This window comes from Nuphar pumila, chromosome 15 (genome assembly GCF_984573655.1).
Source record: "Nuphar pumila chromosome 15, dmNupPumi1.hap1.1, whole genome shotgun sequence".
In the NCBI taxonomy this organism is placed as follows: domain Eukaryota; kingdom Viridiplantae; phylum Streptophyta; class Magnoliopsida; order Nymphaeales; family Nymphaeaceae; genus Nuphar; species Nuphar pumila.
This window is the reverse complement of record NC_143263.1, coordinates 69372730-69394092: the sequence shown is the minus strand read 5'-3', so window position 1 is coordinate 69394092 and position 21363 is coordinate 69372730. Positions and strand designations below refer to the sequence as shown.

Below are 21363 nucleotides of genomic sequence, written 5' to 3'. Positions count from 1 at the left end.
ACTTCGGTGTTCACTCGCTCGCCTCGTAACTATCGTTGGATACAGATCTAGGTGTATATCTGCTGATACTACCGACGCGTCTTATATCGCACAGGCCATGTAATTTACCTTTGCCGTCGCGTCGTATGATGCCAAGGCTCCCTGCTTTCTGTACTTCCGATTACTGCACTTCCGATTATGCATTTACTTACGCCGTCGCGTCGAACGATGCCAAGGCTCCTGCTTTCTGCAATGTATTTACTTACGCCGTCGCGTCGAACGATGCCAAAGCTCCTGTTTTGTTATATATGTAGAATATTTCGTTCAGTTACACACCCTGAACAATAGTATATGCATTTCCTTTACGCCGCCGCTGTATAAAGCACAGGCTTCTGCTTATATTACATATATGGCGCGTAAGTGAGCGTTCAAACGGAGATCAACTCCAAAATCGCCCATGCGATTCCCTTACCGCTCCTCGTACAAGATTCTGCTTGACGAATGAAGCCCCTATTGGAAAGGCTTCGCCTTTTGGCAAAATGCTCTTTACGTAAAGACTAAATCAATTACGTATGGCCTGACTATGACCCAAGGTTCCTGCAACCTTGATGGATGCAAAGTACGCACAACGGTGCGCATCCATTTCTCGAGTTAAGCGTAGCGATTTCCCACCAAAGAGGGGAGATGCCGCTGAAACGGATAAAAGAAACGCACGCTTTCTCCGTAAAAGAGAGGAAGTGCTGCTAAAATTCCTGAAGAAGCTAAGAATGGCTCAGAAAGAACGTAGCAGAAGTGCTACCCAGTTATGGAACGCCTTCTACATTGTAGAAAGGTTCGTCGCACCACTGCCGGTAGAGCAGAGAAGGTGTTGACAGAATGGTTGGCAGAAGAGCTGCCAAAACCAGTTAAGTGGCACAATGATGTTCTTTGTTGGAACGATGTCAGAATGACTCGTCTCCCTGACACCTGCAAGGGCATCATACTTGTAAGAGCCGTTGCGCCAAAGTAGTGGTAGCGCCTTGACGAGGTCCTGAGCTCGTTGCGTAAAAATACGCCGAGTAGCCGATCCGTAGAGATCGAGTCATGTGCATGCTCATTGAGAATTATCAGACAACCAGACTCGTAAGGGCCGCTGAGCCGGAGTGTGTTGTTTCCACCGAAAGAGGTGAAGTGCTCGTCAAGGCCGAAGTGCCGAGAGCAGAGTTAAGCATGCATATGAATAAAACCTTTGTTCCACGGTGAAAACCGTGTGGTTGATTGGGGTCGGGTACATACTTCTCAAAGGCTGCCCTATAGGCATGCAATGTTCGTCAAGTAATTGTAAGAACGGCAGGCCCCTTTCAGAATTTCTCACCGAGGAAGACGGTGATGGCGCAGCCTTGAGTGACATATATTTCACCCGAACCTGATAGAGTTCATTGATGGCCTTCGTCACTCAGAGGTATGGAGGTCGTGGTTATCCTTAAATATCTAAGGATTGAACCCAACTACTGCAGTAGCAGAATGCATTCGGATACCTAGTAAGGATCTCTTCCGGTATGTTGTACCGTCCTACTAGGGGGATGGGGTCAACAGGCCTCTGGGGTATCTAAAATACATAGAATAATCAACCCCCAGATCGTTGCGTTGTCGCCCAGATATGAGTCCCCCAAGCCCAGGGGGAGGTGCAATTATCGAAACAAAGCATTAGCTTAGGTACAGCGCTACTTTGAATGTATGAGTGGATGACGTTGTTGAGTCAGTCCTGCATAACCTTTGTGAAGGTGTCATGGTCGGTATACTACTGGACCGATTGGAAAAGAACCCCATTGATATCCGTACGACTAAGTGAAGCTCGGAGAGCTGTCCTTAGATTCGTAGGATACGGATGTGCCAAGCATAAAGGCTTGAGCTAGACATCCATTCGTGACTCTGAGGAAGTCAAGGCTAAGTCGTAGTGACTTGAGAGGTTATTCTAACTCACAGCCCTGAAGAGGCTTATGCGAAGTCATGACGACTTGCGTGGATGTTCAACTCATAGCCCTGATGAGGCTTGTGCGATATACGCTAAGTCATGGAGGCTTGAGCGTCGTATTACGAACTGCGACCCTGAGTGGTCTATGCATTTACTTGAGTTGAATAGATAGGTGTTTGCCTACTTACCAGACCATCAGTGGTTCTGACCCCGTTTAATGGGGATTTCAGGTGTTGAACCTGCGTGGCGATATGCGGAGCAAGGCTGCATCAAGTTCCAGGGTTTCTCTAGACAGAGTTGTACTGCTTCCTTTTTATTGAACCTTCACTGCTTTTCTAAGCAGTAGTGTTGTAATAAACATGTGCTTTCGATAAAATGGAACACTTTGGTGGTCAATGAGTTGCTTGGCCACATACCTGCAACGTGCTCAGAGTTTTCTAAAACCGATGACTCATTATCGTCTTATTCCGCTGCTAAAAGCTTTTCTAAGTTCCGCTGCAAAAAAAAAAAAAAAAGAAATCCATGAAAATTTTAACTTAACTTTGTTTTGGAAATCCGGAGCGTTACAAACTGTATTTGAATGGATCAAGAAAGAGGTGTTGCATGTCATGAATTGCAGAATAGAAGAACTGGTGCAAACCGAGAATATGCACAAATACCATATTTTTTGTCAGGGCGAAAAGCATCAGGAAAGGCAAGAAGCGCATGTCACGTACAATGTCGACAACAGAAGGGTAGAATGTTCGTGCAAAATGTATGAATTCAAAGGTATCCTATGCTGTCATGCATTAAAGGCACTCAATCAAGAGTAAGATACAAGAAATACCTGAGTCTTACGTAATGCGAAGATGGACGAGATGCGCGAAGATTGAAATGCTCGTTATGGACAATGCGAGTAAATCTGGTGTTGACGAGAAGTGCCACATAGCCTCCCGTTACCAACAACTGTGTAGGTCATTCATGCATGTTGCTGATTTGGCATCGAGAAGCGAAGAAGGCTATGCATGTGCAAGAAAAGCTGCAACGGAGTTACTTGAAAACGTGGAGTTAATTCACATTAAGTCTTTTGCAGCGAATTAATACCAGCCGAAGATAATGGGATCGAACAACGTAGGTCAAAATCATGTCTCTCTTGACACTCCCGAGAAGTTGCGCCGAAGCGTAAACATTATCTTCAACAAGTCAGTAGTGAACGTTGTTGATTATGATGGACATATTCATGAAGCAAAGGGTATCAAAAGAAAACCTGCCTCTGATCGCAGTCGTCGGAGGGCAAAGGGTGCACTAGAATTGGTTGGCAAGAAAAGGACTAAGAAACAACCAACCTGTAATAAAAAACAACAAAGCCCTTCGAATGAACAGGTATGTAAAACATTATATTGCTCCCCATTGCGTAAAGCTTGTCAATTAGCTAACTCGTGTAATGTCCATCATGCAGCAATACCCTGCAGAAGTACCGGCAAACGTTCAAACCTACATTCCTTCCGACCAGATTTCCGGCAACGATCGCTACAGTTTTACAAGGCTTTTGGTATGTAATTGATGTTGCGAGGAGGTAGGCATTTCTTGTGAAACTTAATTCAGTGTCTAATATTTTCTCTTTCATGACAAGCTACGATGCAGTCGACAGATAGGTTTGGGACACAAGAATCTCGTGTGGGCTATTAACTTAGTTGGCATGCCTCTTTGCATGACCCGATCTCCACAATGCCGGATTTTTGAAGAGTTTATAGTCGTTTGTCATTGACGACTTGCGGTTCGTGGTTGAATTTGTTCAAATCGATAGATAGCGGGTTTTTGCTTCTAGTTGTTCTAGTTGTTTCAATAATATACCTATGTTTTCTTTCAGCTAGACTGTTTTGTTATGGTGTTTTTGGACAAGATCTATGATGAACTATTCTATGGTTTTCAAGATAGTTTTTAAAGTCATTTGAAAGATACTCTTCTCCGGAATCAACTCTAAAGATTTTTGAAATTATCATTAAATTGATTTTTAATCATCATATGATATGTCTTAAACGATGCAAAAACTTCATGCTTATGTTTAAGGAAGTATATCCAACAAAATCTTGAATAATCATAAAAAAAATAACATAGTAAGCAAATCCTCCCTTAGATACTATGGGTGTCTTCGCCTCGAAAGAATAGCGCACAAAGTATTGGCGAAGACAAATACAGCGATTGTTTGCCATCGCTGATTACAGCGATGCAAATAATCAATAGATAAGGAAAGGATTTGTTGCCATCGCTGGACACTTTGTGCTTTGAGTCGGAGAGCGATCTGTGGCATCGCAGCATAAATGCGAGTGCACAAGTTCAAAAGATTTGTTTGTAAACGTAGATCTTTGTTCAAAAGTCAAGCTTCTCATTTTTTCAAAAATGCAATGATTACAATTGAAATTACTATTACAGAGATCTTTGTCTTCGCAATCGCTGTATTTGTCTTTGCCTCGAAAGAATAGCGCACAAAGTATTGGCGAAGACAAATACAGCGATTGTTTGTCATCGTTGATTACAGCGATGCAAATAATCAATAGATAAGGAAAGGATTTGTTGCCATCGCTGGATACTTCGTGCTTTGAGTCGAAGAGCGATCTGTGGCATCGCAGCATAGTGATTTGTGGGTATTGTTCGAATGTCAAATCACACGTGGAAAACGTATTTTTGAATATTTAAAACTTAATGAGCGGCATGGAAAGACGTATTTTTGAATACTTCGAACGCAAGCATTTAATTTGGCGGCGGTTATCAAAAAAAGGCGGCATGCGAAAAGCCGTATTTATATTTTTTTTAAACGCAATCAATTAATTAGCTTCGTGCTTTGAGTCGGAGAGCGATCTGTGGCATCGCAGCATGGTGATTTTTGGGTATTGTTCGAATGTCTAATCACACGTGGATAGCGATATGTGGCATCGCAGCGTAGAACGTTGTTGATTATTGTTGGACTGTCAATCTTAGTGTGATGCAAAGGATTATTCAAGTGTGCTGCGATGTGTGGCATCGCAGCGTAGGACTGTCAATCACTGTGCTGCGATGCCACAGATCGCTATTCAACGATAACCACAAATCGCCATACACCTCTAGTGAACTTCTTCTTCAACAAATCTTTCGCGTTCCCGACACCTCCACTTGCCTTTTGAAATCATTATTGTTATCTTGTGAAAAGTTGTATCCATATATTATAAATAAAAGGCTACTCAATGTGTATTTTCCAACGGATACCCATAAATGTTTGAGTTGTCGTACAGTATTCATTGATCATGTTGGTTGAGCAGTACATCTTTTAGGTCATAAATAGTCGCATTGAGTATTCATTGTGGTTGTAATCATCAAAAGAAAGATTGCCCAAGCTAAGAGTCTTGAGAGAGTAGAGGAGGGCCTCACCACCCACCGAATAACAAAAAATACAACGACTCAACTTCAAGTGCAGTAAGGACCCAGAGTCGAATAAATTTAGAGGCAGCTCATTAGTAAGGACCCACAACAGTCAATGTGCAGGTCAGTCGGTGCTTGATGGAGCAATGTAGGATCTTCTGATGGATGTGCACAGAAGCAGAAATAGAAGGGAGAGAGAGCGAGAGAGGGTTGATGAGCCCCCGGACCCCCCTCCTGTAAGGGCAAAAGGCCATGAACACACTGGGAGGAGCCCTCAGACCCCCCTTCTGTAAGGGTAAAAGCTCTGAATCAGACTCCATAACTCTTCAAGTTGAATGATGCTACCCACACTGGGAGGAGCTCTCAGACCCCCCTTTTTGTAAGGGTAAAAACTCTAAATCAGACTCCACAACTCTTCAAGTTGAATGATGCTACCGACGCTGAGAGGAGCCCCCAGACCCTCCTCCTGTAAGGGTAAAAACTCTAAATCAGGCTCCACAACAGTAAATGTGCAGGTCAGTCGGTGCTTGATGGAGCAATGTATGATCTTCTAATGGATGTGCACAAAAGCAGAAATAGAAGGGAGAGAGAGAGAGAGAGTGAGAGTTGAATGATGCTACCCACGCTGGGATGAGCCCCCAAACCCTCCTCCTGTAAGGGTAAAAACTCTGAATCAGGCTCCACAACAGTCAATGTGCAGGTCAGTCGGTGCTTGATGGAGCAATGTATGATCTTCTAATGGATGTGCACAGAAGCAGAAATAGAAGGGAGAGAGAGAGAGAGTAAGAGGGTTGATGTTCATGGCCTCCTCCAGGGGAGATTTCTTTTTCGGATAATCCTCCAGTGCAGAGACTGGGTCTTAAATAATCATCTTCGGGGCACTTAAGTCTTTACAACCACTCCTTTTCAAGAACCGTCATTTTTTTTGCACCAATGGAGGAGAGGGTACTTAAGTCTTTGCAATCGCATCAAACTCCAACGCTAATTAATGCTGACAAACATGGGGATACGAGACACACATGCTTACATACGTGGTGCTCTTTGGGACCCCCGATCATGAGATGTAGCTAACTGCCCTGTTCGGGGGGGGGGAACATATAACCTGCTTCGTACGTCCACGGGAGAAAGGAGGTTATTTCTGTTTATTGATAATAGATGATGGAATACAAGCCAATATAAATAAACCATGTTTTCCCTTGAGATAAGGGTAAACTAAGATAAGAGCTGGACTCTTATCAACGTTATCAGAGTCAGCATAACAACCGGATAAAGATGGATACTGCCAACAACCTTCGTATGATCCTCCATACTATGATGCTAATCAACATTCTCCCTCAAGTTGGGATCTGATTTCGATCAATCCCAACTTGAAACTTATGTCGATGAACCGGTCCTTGCTTAGAGCCTTGGTGAACATGTTGGTTGGTTGCTGATTGCTTCTCACATGGCTGGTTTTGATCGCCTTTGATTGAATTTTCTCTCTGATGAAGTAACAATCCACTTCTATGTGTTTGGTGCGCTCACGAAAGACTGGATTGACACCTATATAAAGTGCAGCTCGGTTATCACACTTAAGATCCATAGGTTCGCTTGCTGTGAAGCCCATGTCTTCTAAAATGGATTTTATCCAAATTAGTTCACACGTTGTAGCCACCATGGATCTGTATTCAGCCTCAGCGCTTAAACTGACAACTACCCCTTGTTTTTTACTCTTCCACATGATTAGGTTGTCTCTAATGAAGCAGCAATATCCAGAGGTTGATCTCCTAGTGTTTGGGCCGCCTGCCCAATCTGCGTCAGCAAATCTTGTGATGGATAAATTGTTGCTTCTTCTTAATAGAATGCCTTTTCCTGGAGTTCTCTTGAGATACCTTAATATCCTATATGTTGCCTCTAGGTATTGCTTCCTTGGTGAGTGCATGAATTGGCTTAGTGAATTGACCGAGTAAGCAATGCCAGGGTGTAGATAGATTAAGCGACCTATTAGCCTTTGAAAGTTGCCTCTATCCTTGATTATTTCTCCTTCATCTTTCATCAGTTTGAGATTGACTTTCATAAGAGTGTTGACCGGCTTGGCTCCAAGATTACTTGTTTCCTTCAACAAATACAAAGTGTATTTTCTTTGACAAATGAAAATTCTTTTTTTCGAGTGTGCCACTTCTATGCCAAGAAAATATTTGAGTTGCCCTAGATCTTTGATTTCAAACTTTTTGTTCAAGGCGGCCTTAGTTTTATTGATCAATCCATGGTCGTTACCGGTTACTATTATGTCGTCTACGTAGACTAACACTATGGTAGTCCCGGTATCTTTGGATGATACAAATAAAGAGTTATCCGCGGTACTTCTTTTAAAGCCAATGCTGGTAAGGTCCACATTGAGTTTGGCATACCAGGCTCTTGAGGATTGTTTAAGGCCATAGAGAGCCTTATTGAGTTTGCACACTTGATTTTTTTGAAGCTTGTCTTCTAAGCCTGGGGGGATAGCCATAAATATTTCATCTTTGAGACTTCCATGGAGAAAAGCATTTTTCACATCCAATTGGTATAGAGGCCAATTTTTTATGGCGGTGACAGATAGAAGGATGCGGATGGTGTTCATTTTTACTACTAGGGCAAAAGTCTTGTTGTAATCGACCCCCTCTACTTGCACGTATCCTTTGGCCACCAGTCTGGCCTTGTATCGTTCGATGGTGTCGTCGCTTCTATACTTGATGTGATAGGTCCATCGACATCTCACTAGCTTCTTTCCAGTTGGAAGAGGGACGATATCCCAAGTCTTGTTTTTTCTTAGAGCCTCAAACTCCTTGCATGGCTTTTCTCCATTCCGGTTTGGAGTTTGCTTCGCTAAAGGAGTTGGGTTCCGAAGTTTCATAAATTTTTTACAGATAGGCTCAATAGCTCTTGGGTAGCCCTTCGACCTTTAAGTATTGATCTATTGAGTGTGGCACTTGAGATGATGCATACATGGTATAAAAATCTTTGAACTTTGAAGGAGGTTTAATAGCCCTGGTAGATCTCCTAAGCACGGGAGCATTGGGAACATGATCGCTTTCACCATCAACTTGTTGCAAGGGAATTTGATTTTCAACTTCTATCCTAATGTTGTCCACCTCGTTATTCACCTCTAGGGTCGGCAAAGGGGTGTCTTTTGGTTCCCTCTTACTGATGACGTTGGAATTTTCCATCGTGGGCTTTGAAAAATATAGTTCTTCCTCAAAAAATTTGATGTCTCTTGATGTATAGAATTTATGATTTATTGGGTCATAGCACTTACACCCTTTTTTAATTGTAGAATATCCCAAAAAAATGCACTTTGCGGCTCTTTTTTGAAACTTATTTCTTGTGTGCTCTTGTAGGTGTACAAAGCATGTGCAACCAAAAATTCTCAAATGGTTTAAAACAATTTTTCTGTTCAATACTACTTCGAGAGGACTTTTGAAATTCAAATTCATACTTGGGACTCTATTTATCAAATAGCAGGCACATGATATGGCTTAAGCCCAAAATTCATTGGGAACATTTGTCCCAAACATGATGTCTCTTGCAACATTCAGGATATGGTGATTCTTTCTCTCACATACTCTGTTTTGTTGTGGAGTACCAACACACGTGTTCTGGGGCAAAATTCCTTTTTCACTTAAGTATTCTTCAAAAACCAAGTTGATGAATTCTCCTCTGTTGTCATACCTGAATTTTTTGATCTTATAATTGTATTGAGTCAAACCATCTGATAGAAGTTTTTGAAGGCGTTTAACGCTTCATTTTTTCTTTTAAGAAAATAGATTCAACTAGCTCGCGACTTATCATCAATAAACAACACGAAATACTTAAAGTCGGTTGGAAATTCAACAGGGGTTGATCCCCACACATCAGCATGAATAAGTTTGAAGCATGACTCGCTTCTAATTTCAGAGGAATTAAAAGATAGTCTAGTTATTTTGGCAAACTCGCACGCTTCGCAGGAATCAGAAAAAACTTTCAAAAAAGAGAATAAATAACCTATGACTTTGTTTAAAGGGTGGCTGAGTCTTTCGTGCCACAGTTTATGATTTTTTGGATTACTGGCTGCAGTACATGCCATTGTGGGGTTCTTCATCATGTATAAGCCATCGACCAAGGAGCCTTTAACAATCATCTTCTTGGTCTTGTTGTCTTAAATCACAACCTCATGGGGAGAGAAAGTTATAGTAGGTTAGCGACAAATTTAGGCATGTATAAGACATCGACCTGTTCATCATGATACAGCATAGCCATCTTGTTGATACCTTCAATTGGCACGTGAGTGCTATCAGCAATGCATATTGGTGGTCTCTCACATTTCTGGATGTCTAGCAGTCTGCTAGAGTCACCGGTCATGTGATCAGTGGCACCGTTGTCCAAGATCCACTTAAAGTTTTGCCTGTTGAAAATAACATCATGGGTATGAGTTTTACCTGAATCATTGGAATCACGAGAGATAGCAAGGTGTTGTCATTTCGAGCATTAGGCTTCCTTAGCTTGCCATTGAGATCCCAACACCTTTCACGGGTGTGACTGGCCTTTTTGTAATATGTGCATCGGAGTTTGGGTTTTTCCTTCAGTCGTTCGAGATCAGCTTGTTCGGTTGCCTTCTGTTCCTTTACAACTTCGGCTTTGAAGGCGAGTTTCTCATGTTGCTGGCCGGTTTGAGAAGCCTCGAGAGACATGACTTCGCGTCGTGTCTCTTCTTGTTGAATCATGGCACACGCGTTGTTGAAAGATGAAAGAGGGGAGGACATGATAATTTGTCCCTTCAAGGCGTCAAATTCAGGGCCAAGTCTGGCTAAGAGTTTAAGAACTTGATCTTCTTCAAGACGATTTTTGATGACGTCTGTATCTCCAGTTACTGGGCGATATTGCAAGAGCTCCTCCCACATGCCCTTTAAATTGCTCATGTAAACATTAAATGGCTTATCTCCTTTGGTGAGATTGGCAATGTCCTTTTGAAGTTGATAAATACGGGCAAGGTTATTTCTCTTGTCGTATACCTTGCTTAATGAATCTCATAGCTCTTTTGCGGTTTCAAGGAATAAGAAGCCTTCTGCTATGCTTGACTCCATGGAATTGAGAAGCCATGACATAACCAGATGGTTGTTGGATTCCCAGTCATCGTAGTGAGGATCAGAATTATTCTCAGTCATCGTAGTGAGGATCGGAATTGTTGGGAGCCTTTATCTTCCTGTTAATATAACCAAGACGAGATCTACCACTTAAGAATAGGCTGGTGGCTTTAGACCAGCTCATATAGTTCGATCCATTTAGCCGTGTGGTGGTGATCTTCAGAGACGGATTTTGCTCGACTGGTGCAGTCGCAACATTGAAGTTGTTTCCGTTGGGGTTCCCTCTATTGGGGTTCCCCTGTTGTTCGGCCATGAGGATCAAGAGGATGAGATGACTAAGGTAATCCTCTACGCTCTGATACCATGTCACGATTCACAAATTGGGCATGGATGAGCACACATGAGACAAGACTTACGTTGTTCGACTTTACAAGCCTACATCCACGAAAGGAAGGAGGTTATTTCTGTTTATTGATAATAGATGCTGGAATACAAGCCAATATAAATAGACTACGGTTTCCCTTGAGATAAGGGTAAGCCAAGATATGAGCTGGACTCTTATCAACGTTATCAGAGTCAGCATAACAACCGGATAAGGATGGATACTGCTAACAACCTCTGTATGATCCTCCATACGATGATGCTAATCAACAACTTGCACCAAATGGTACCACATTTATCAACCCTTAGAATTAAAAGCATGCTCGTGAAATCTTGGCCTAATAAATCAAGTTTAAGCCTTGGATGCCTTACTAGATCTGGCTCCATTGTTGCACTAAGCCATTCTTCCATCACTTTGCTTATAGATATCAGGCTTGCATGCATCTGTTAAATTTCATTTCTGGTTTGAAAGTCCATCTCTCCTCATCTCCATGCTTTGACTTGGAAATAGGAAAGGCATTCCACAATCCACAATCTAAGGTAGTTCAATGAACAATAGCATCACTATGCAACACAAAAAATATGCACACCTCTTCCCCACATTTTTTCATGCTTGCAAATGAAGACACCAGCAGTTTTTGAGTTTTTAATTCAGAAATGATACTGTGTGTTCATCTGCGAATGTGCTTAGTTGGACTGTGGTGCTTCTCAAGCTTCATCTTTATCCTCTTCTCATCAGCAATCATGGACTATATGGAGATATATACATTACTCTAGTTATCATAGCAGTAGTTTTTACAGATGAAAAGAGCACATATGCAACAACTTGTTGACAACTAATCAATTCATCACCTCAACCCAACTAAGACCGGGCTCCTTTCTTACAGACAAATCTGTCATCATATTTCTTATGCTCAGAGAATGATCCCACATGCATGCTGATGCATAAATATTCGACAACATGACATAAGTTGATGGATCATTAGGTTCTAGCCCAACAAGAATCTCTGCAATTCTGCTACCCAATTCCATGTTTCCATGTTTGTTGCAAGCACCAAGTAGTGTCCTCCATAATATAGATTTGGATTTGATTGGTGCAGATACTACAAATGACTCAGCTTCCTCTAAACAACCTGCACGGCCAAGAAGATCGACCATGCATGCGTAATGGCTCATCGTGTGGGTTAATCCATAGTCATTCACCATAGCATCAAAATACATCCTTCCCCTTTCCACTAACCCTCCATGGCTACAAGCAGAAAGAACTCCAATGAAAGTAATCTCATCAGGCTTGGCTCCAGCCTGTATCATCTCATCGAATATAGCCAAAGCCTTCTCCCCAAGCCCATGCTGGGCATACCCAGCAATCATTGCTGTCCAGGAAACCAAGCTTTTGTAATTCATCTTGTCGAAAAAGCTGTGTGCTTCTTCAACACCGCCAGATTTGCAGTACATATCAATGATAGAGCACTGAACATGTAATTCAGACCCTAAACCAGTTTTGATGACCTTAGCATGGAGAGATTTGCCCACCTTCATTGCTGCTAAGTTAGCAGCAGCAGTAATACAGCTAGCCATGATAGACTCATCAGCTACTATAAATCTTCCCTGAAATTTGGAGAAAAGTTGAAGGGCTTCTTCTCCTTGACCATGTTGTACATAGGCCGAAATCATTCCACTCCATGAGACAAAATCATGATCAGACATCCATGAGAAAACTTGTGATGCGTCATGTATGCTACCACTCTTGGCATACATGTCTATGAGTGCACTTCCAACAAAGCCATGGTACTCAAATCCAGATTTAATCACGTAGTTATGTGTTTGTCTCCCTTTCCCCAAGTCCCTGAGTTTTGAACATGCCTGCAGAACAGCAACAAGAGTAAACTGACTGGGTTTTACAGATTGCAAGCACAGCATATCATGGAATATTTCCAAGGATTCCTCGCAATTTTCAATCTCAACATGCCCCATAATCAGTGCAGTATATGAAAATTCATTGTGCTCATCCATCTCAGAAAACACCATAGCAGCCTCACTCAGTTTTTCACATTTCAAATACATCAACATCAGAGAATTTCCCACATACAGATCCTGCATGCTTAAGATTTTCACTGCCTGGGCATGAATAAGTTTTCCTTCTTCTAGCATGCACCGATTGGTACAAGCTCTCAGAGCATAACTAATAGTAGAAGCAGTTGGAACCAATCCTACATTTCTCATTTCATGGAAAATTTCTATAGCACTAAAATTATTTGAGTTAATCACAAAACCTGAAATTAAAGCAGTATAACATATTGCATTCTTATCCAAAATTTCTTTGAAAACTTCAAAGGAGTCATCCATCATTTCAAAGTTAGCATACATATCTACAAGTGCACTGCCAATAAATGAGTCCATTGCAAACCCTGATTTTAGAAGATCACCATGAACTTGGCCACCAAATTCTGTAGCATTCAAATCTGAACAAATGTTAAAAACAGAAGGAAAAGTGAACTGATCAAGTTTCATTCCTTCTGATTTGAACCTAATAAACAAATCAAGGCCTTCAGCTGCATCACCATAATGATGAAATGCCGAAAGAAAAGTACTCCACAAGACATTGTCTCGTTCCCTTGTACCCCAGAAGACCTTGGCAGCATCTACTCTACAGCCACATTTTGCATACATATCAATAAGAGCACTTGCAATGAAAAGATGATTCGCATAACCGTTCCTAATAACCATTGAATGTAGCATGACACCTCTAATAAAATTTGAAAGATTGGCACATGATCTTATAAGTATTGTATATGTGAAACAACTTGGTGAGACAGCAGACCAAATCATCTGGCGAAACAATTTCATGGCTGATTCATCACTGGCATTTTGAACACGGCCATCTATCAAGGCATTCCACGATGCATCGCACTTCACAGATGCTGCTTCGAAAACCATAGTGGCGTCTTCAATAAGACCAAGTTTCACATACATGTCAATCAAAGATGTGCTGGCAAATATGTAAAGCTCAAATCCACATTTGATCAGGTGACCATGAACAAGCTTCCCAAGATCAAGTTCCCCAGCAACCCAGCAAGCCTTCAGAATGACAGAGTACCCAAATTCGTTTGGGCTAAGACCCAAAGCAACCATATCAGAAAACATTGCCAATGCAATATCAGCACTACCCACTTGCAAATAAGCTGTGATCAAGGTCGTCCAAGAAACCAAGTTTCGTTCAGGCATTTCATCAAACAATTGGCTAGCATCACCCAAACAACCACATCTAACATACATCTGAAGAATATTGTTTTGCACAAAGACATTCTTATCAAGTCCGGTTTTGGTGAGCCTTGAATGAATGGCTTTCCCTCCATTTGAATAATTTTGCTGGCCATGGTACTGTAGAAGGGAAGCATAAGACTGCAGAGAATGGTTATCATGATCTATCTCTGGGTTTTCTTGTGAACCAAAATATGATCTCACAAACCCATGAACATTTTTTTTTTGGTATTTGTAAAATGTTCTACAAATTGAAATTGAACGTTGGTTGGTTTCACAAAGTAGAGAGAAAAATAACGGGTTCGCTATAAAACTCATAGCCCACCTTTGAAGTCATTGAATCCTCACTCTTTTTTTTTTTAATTCTCTTTTTCTGGTCAAGCACGAAAATATCAACATTAAGAAATATGGGGACTGATCCATCGGTTCGGGTCGTCGAGTCGGGTCTGGTATACCCAACCTAGTTACACCCCTAGTAGTCTTAGCTTGATTAGTGCTTAGTCTCTTCCTCTCTGCTCCAATCTTTAGACTTGTAAATAGGGGTGTCAACGGGTTGAGTTTGGTTCGGATCGAGGTAGTACCAGACTCTTTGACCCAGTTTTGGGTATGGTATCGGGTCCGAACTCGAGTCTAATTGGGTCCACTATAATAAAAATCATACCCCGATCGGATAAAAACTATATGAACCAGACCCGGACCATATCCGGTAAAACTATATTTTTTTATCATTTTTAATTGAAAAATTGCAGGTCTTAATTGAAACTCGGGTCGAGTCCGGGTCTGGCATAAAATTTCACAAACTATACCCGGGTCCATGTATTAATCGGACCTTTGGGTTCGGACTCGGGTCTTATTATTTATCACCATACCCGGATCCTGTAAGGTTTGGTTCCGGTAAACCAGGCCCTTTGACACCCTTGTAAACAGTTCGGGTTCCGGTAGGATATTCAAGTAAATTTGAGAATGTTTAGTTAGATTTTGTAAGCAAAACCGTATCCGAATCTGACTCGCATTTATATGTAGCATTTTCACGTTTGAGTCCGAATCCAAATTTGTTTGACTTAAAAGCAGGAAAGGTCTAACCTGATTATATGTATGTGTTGGATCCTTTAAGGTACACTATAATCAGATCCAGGTTATAAACTCTCTGAATATGAGTTCTAATCCCATTATCTTACATTTGACAATATCCAACTCGAGTCTGACATGTTTACATCTCTACCAATCTTCTTCTTAATAGTTTTTTTTTTTATATTTACACGGAGAAACCGCCTCCAAGATCAGAGACCTAACTGCGTTGGCTTTGCCTGCCTTACTTACAATCATTGTCCTGACAGCATAAAACTCCATAGTCTTACCTTTGCTCCCAAAGAGTGGCCACGCTTCAGTTTGCGCAGGGAGTGACGCTCATGGGATTTGAACCTAGACCACCTGCCTGGTGTAGGCCTCATCCCATTAAGCCAAACCCTTTGGGGCTCTTGATAGTTGCCTCATGCACTTTAGAAGTTTAGATGCACAAGCTCACCATAACGGGGTCTTGGCTGGATTGATCGATCGAGCTAGTTCCTATTATGATCCAAATATGATTTTGTTTCCTTTTCTTTATTTTTGATAGGCAATGTGGAGATAACACAATAGGATTCGAAGTTGAGACCCCTCGGTTGTGTAGTCTGACTTGTCCATGTAGAGATATTCGACCTTCAAATTTGATCATATTTATTTACACTTGTATGGCCTCACCTAAATATACACGATCATATTTTTTCCAAATTTGACTTAGATTTAAATATATTATAGGTAGGGCTGGTAAACGAGCTGAATGATCCATGTTTGCGCTGTTTGAGCTCGGATCGTTAAAGGTATACCCCTGCTCGGGCTCGGGTCAAGAGCTCGTTAAAATAGATCTTTTTACGAGCCGATCACAAGCTCGCTTATTTTTTTTTAATTTATTTTTTAAGTTTTTTTAAAAGCTTGATAATATATAAAATATATAATACATGTATGATGCATGTACAAAACATATATAATATGCATATGATGTATATATTATATATAATATATGTATAAAATATATAATATATAAAATGAGCCTAAACTAGCCAAGCCGAGCTTGACATGTTCGTCATTTATCTAAACGAACTGGTTGGTAGCTCAACTCATTGAGCGAGCCTCTCATGAGCTGAGCCGAGCTGAACAACAAGCCACTCATCTCATTTTTCTAATAATGTCTTGGCCAAATCAGTGGCTCATTAAGCCTCCATTGAGGGTAACTGCCACTGGGTGGACAAGCCCTCAGATTGGATGCCTGAATTATGATTTTGTGTCGTGGACATTTCTACAGCCATTTTTTACATTAATCTACTAATAGGGGTCCTCCAACCCCAAATGATGTGGAACATCTCTCTCTCTCTCTCTCTCTCTCTCTCTCTCTCTCTATATATATATATATATATATATATATATATATATATATATAGTAGCATGTAACTTCAAACACGTAATGTGTTTGAAGATTGTTTGGACAAAGCATCGTTGTTGCTCATGCATGATCAAACGGCGATGTTGTCATCTAATTTTTTTTCGCGCTTAGACTTTTAGCACCGCCGCTAAAAGTCTAGGCTTAAAAACATACATTTAGCAACGGTTCAAAAACTAATCTTTTTTTTTTGAAAAAAAAAATGCGGCATTACACCGCATGTCCAAACGAGTTTGAAGGAAAACCCATCGGAAGATACAGGTTTTCCTATATATATATGTGTGTGTGTGACCAACATGACAAGCTCTATAGATAAAGAGAACTGTATATGTTCCACACCATTCATCTCTCATACCTCTTTAAAAAATATATTTACATGTGTTTTTTACTTAATCTAAATGTGTAGATGTGATTTGTATGCTTTATTTATTAAAAAATATGACATTTTTAATGTTTTGATGTGTTTTTAGCCTAATAGAAAAAAAACAATGGTTCATATTACACCAAAAACTTGATTATCTAAAAAATCAAGAATTCTTATTAAATTGATTGTATCCAAAGCATGGGTCTTAGTGAATAAGCAATTATAAACACATGCAAATATATTTTTTAAGTGAATTTGAGATGGTCTCGGAGATAAATCGTCTAGACCTTACATATTACTCTCTCTCTCTCTTTATATATATATATATATATATATGAAATCCATTGGACCGGTCCAACTAGACTCACATTGACCGTTGATCAGTATGCATCAGACAATGTATGTGAGATTTTTTGAATTACGTGAATATAAAGGGAAAGTCTCCTACCTTTATTGATACCCCATTTGTAACATTTCAACTTTTTCAAATTTTATAAATGATAAATTTTAGTTATAAATATTTTATTATCGATAAATATTCATTTCTCGCAAATTGGGCCTCAAACCTATCGAATTCAGGTTTTGATCAGCCTCATTTGGATTCAAGGTCATAATCATCATTTTTTGGGGCAAGGGACATGCTTGATATTCCTAATAAAGAGTTAGATTATTTTGTCCTAGGGATAAAGAAGAAATTTTTGAAAAATATATTGGTTTTTAAGGGTTATGGCATTCTTGTAATTAATTTTGCTAAAGAGGTTAAATTTAGGATAGAATTTTGGTTAAGGGTAAATCTGTCTTTATTATGGGTAACAGGTGCACAGGTAAAGCCAAGTGACCTCACCCTTTCTCTTTTTAATTGCCACATAACCCATCTTAAAAATGGGTATAAAAGGTGGGTTAACCTTAAGTAACTCATTTATGTTTACGTATACTCCCTCTCATCTCTATCACCTTCTCCCGTTCACTACCAAACAAATAGCACAAATCACCTCTTCTTCCTCTCAATCACCTCCATCCTCTTCTCCTCCCAAGTTCTATTTGAGCCTTTTGGCAAGGAGGAGGGCCTGCACTGGTAGAACCGTAGCTCGAAGGACCGTATAGTGGTTATATTGTACCTTGGGGATTCTCTGTGCAATGGTGCTGATTTTTGTATAGTTTTGGTGTTCTTGCACCTTCCAAGAAGGTATAGTGTTCTACTCCTGTGATTTGTAGGAAGTATGCAGCATGTTGATGTTTTGTATGCATGCATCTTTTAGGAATCATGTAAGAAAAAAAGAGATTTTTGAGAAACTATGTTTTTGCTTAATATATGACTTGAAATATGTTTAACATGTGTCTTTGAAGCTTTACATTGTGTAGTTTTGATTCTCTATGCAAAAGAATAGAATCTAAGCATAAACCCATGCTTGAACCATCATTTTTCTTGAGTTTTCGAACTGTTTTCAACTTTGTCCAAACCCAAGAGTCAACCTCTACGAGGCAGGAGTCGACCCTTGTTATTTCTCACCTTTGGTGGGTCTGTTTTATAGCATATGAGTCGACCCTCGCATTCAGAGAGTCGACCCATTTGTTGTTCTTTATGTAAAGCTAGCTGAGAGTTGACCCTCGTGTCCAAAGAGTCGACCCTTGAATGCTGAGAGTTGGCCCTTTTAAAAAAAGATTTGACCCATGTGAGCCAAGAGTCGACTCTTGAGTTTTCCAAATAGGTTTTTTGATATTTTGAGTTTGGGTTTGGGCTAAATCACCCCGAGAATGGACTGGTAGGCTTATGTTTAGAGTATTTTGGGTTTATTGTATAAAATTATGTTTGGTACTCTAATGAGAAACTCTGATTGTGTTGGAATGCATGGGTACATGAACATGCATGCATGGTATTATGCATATGTTTGTGCATGTTTTCCTTTTTAGTATTTTTGGCAAAAGGAGTATTGTTTTGTCAGTAGTGTAAATGTGGCACTATTTGATTTGCATATGCACGACTTTGCTTATATTCGTATTTGAAAGTGTTGCAATACATGTTATAGTAATTATGTGAGTATGGGATTTTAGTTCTTATATTGTAAGAATGTGCAATACATGACTGAATGTATAACATAAAAATGATGTCAGTTGAGTATGGCTTGTATGAGCATTGGCCCGAGGTATTGAGAGGGGTACGATATTATGAATAAATAATTAATTAAGAAAAAACTATAATAAAGGATTTATTTGTATTCACTAAAGTATGTGGTTGGAGTGAGCTTGTCAAATGAGAACAAGCATGAGCACCTACCTTGTGGCAAAGTAGTTGGCCAATTATGGATTGTCCCTTGCCACAGGGATTAGGGAACATTGGACTCTGATATTTGAGGCGGAGGTGGAGTTGTTGTAGTATGTCTAGTAATGCACTATGTTGACTTCAGAAATATATAATATTTCTATATTCTGGGTTCCAAAGTGAGGAACGCCTTGACGAAGGGTCTTGAACTCTTGTGCAAGTGTCTCGATATTTTGCAAGGGTTAAAAGACATAAGAAAATAGTTGAATTAACATTGGACAGGCTGAAGATGCCCGTAGTGGCCAGGAGAGTGGTGCGCCTTGGATATAAAGCAAGATTATAATAAAAAGGTATATGTTAAGCATCCCATATAAAGCAACATAAATTAAATGTAATAATTAATAAAATAGTCATGCATATAAAAGTAGGCATGGCATGCATCCGTGAGTTGGTGCCTTGGTTACTGAGAGTCGACTCATGAGTCGGGAAGGTTAACGCCTGTTTGTTTTGAATTGAGGTTCTATTACATTTAAGGGTCGACCTCTATGTTTGGGGACTCGATTCCTTTTGAACATAGTTATGACTTTCTGTTTTGAGAGTCGATTCATGTATTTGAAGGGTTGACTTCTCTTGTGTAGTTAATGTTCTGTGTTTCAAGGATCAATCCTTGTGTGTGTAGGGTCGACTTCTTTTTGGGTCTATTGATATTAAGCCTATTTCTAAGGGTCGACTCCTTGGATTTGCAAGGTCGTCTCCCCTTGAGTTTCTTATATAAGTGTATACTCATTGGTCTGTGAGTCGACTCTTTTAAGTTGTTCTCTTGTGTTGAGTAAACCTGAAAATCAACTCCTATGGGAGAGGTCGACTCTTCGTATTTGAGAATTAAGAATATTTGATAAATGAACTTTTGGTTTGGCTTATACTCACTGGTGATCATCTGAGTAGTGGGATTATACTACGCCAAGTTATTTCTCACCATCATCATTAAAAAATTCATGGATTAAGGCAAAGGCGGAATAGAACGCAGCAGACATTGGAGGCTCGTGGACATGGATGGATGGATTTTTGGACTTCCCTCTAGGGAACCTTTTGAGATTTTGGGGTTGTGAGGTAAAAACTTGTATATTTTGTGAATGAATAAAATATGATAATTTTTTACTAAGTGCTCAAACTGATTCCCATTAGTGATTCTAATTTGATTAAAATGGTTTAAAATTAATCTTTATATGGCTTTTATGTTTTTGAATAAAGCTAAAAATATTTTACCATGGTTTTAAAATAAAATGCTTGGTAAAAATTCGGGTATGACACCATTTACGTGTTCCCTCCTACACACAACCCAAGTCCTTCCTTATTTCTCTCTCCCTCTACGATTCACCTAGGAACCCTCCCCCATCTCTCACACTCCTAACATCGAAACCTTTATGTGTCTTATCCCTCCCCTTTCTTCTCTATGATTACTCTTTCCCCATGGTGGGGGTGATCAGGTGCAGCAACACACATGAAGCACCTGATCTAAATTCCCTCCAAGGGTCTCGTGCGAAACGCTTGTGACATATGTCTCTCCTTGCAATCTTGCAACTCTTGCTTCCATCGTAATGTAGCGTTATCATAGTCAAAGTGAATCAGCTTGAATGGGTCGATTTGAATTAAATCAAATAAAAAAATGATTCACTTTGGGTGGATTCAAGCCAACCTAAAAAAAATAGTGATGAAGGGATGCACTTGATTAATGACCGAATGAGGATGTACCAAGGCAGAGCACATTAAGATCAGGACTAGTCAAAGCCTCTGTAAGTAATAGAATCTCTATGTATCTATGTAGATACACAATTCAAGATGCCTAAAATACTAACTATAACGCCTCGAAATTTTAACCCATATTTTTAAGGAATATATATATATATATATATATATATATATATATATATATATATATATATATATATATATATATATATATATATATATAACAGCGGAAACAAGAAATACCATAGGGTTAAACATTTCAAAACATTACAGTGGAGAGAAAACCCAAAACATTTATTTCATTTCATTATCAATGAAAATTAACATTAGAGTTTTAAATGATGTGAACAATTAAATTACAATAAACCCAAGCGATCCCTAGAACAGTAAATCCAGAATCTCGATCTGATGCCTCATCCTGCAGTCGCTCGTAAATGCTATTATTCACCTGAAAATAGTAAAATTATAGGAATTAAACTGCAACTG

General features: G+C 39.9%; 1 protein-coding gene across 1 annotated transcript; it reads right to left on the bottom strand.

The window, feature by feature from the left end:
• Positions 1–10459: 10459 nt before the first annotated feature.
• Positions 10460–15479, bottom strand: LOC149815540 (pentatricopeptide repeat-containing protein At2g40720-like). Its single transcript, XM_089990565.1, has 3 exons — positions 15387–15479; positions 11620–14148; positions 10460–10741 (listed from the first exon to the last, which is right to left on the bottom strand). Exons 1-3 carry the CDS (start codon positions 15477–15479, stop codon positions 10460–10462), a joined length of 2904 nt encoding a protein of 967 aa, XP_089846691.1.
• Between the last annotated feature and the right edge of the window lie 5884 nt (positions 15480–21363).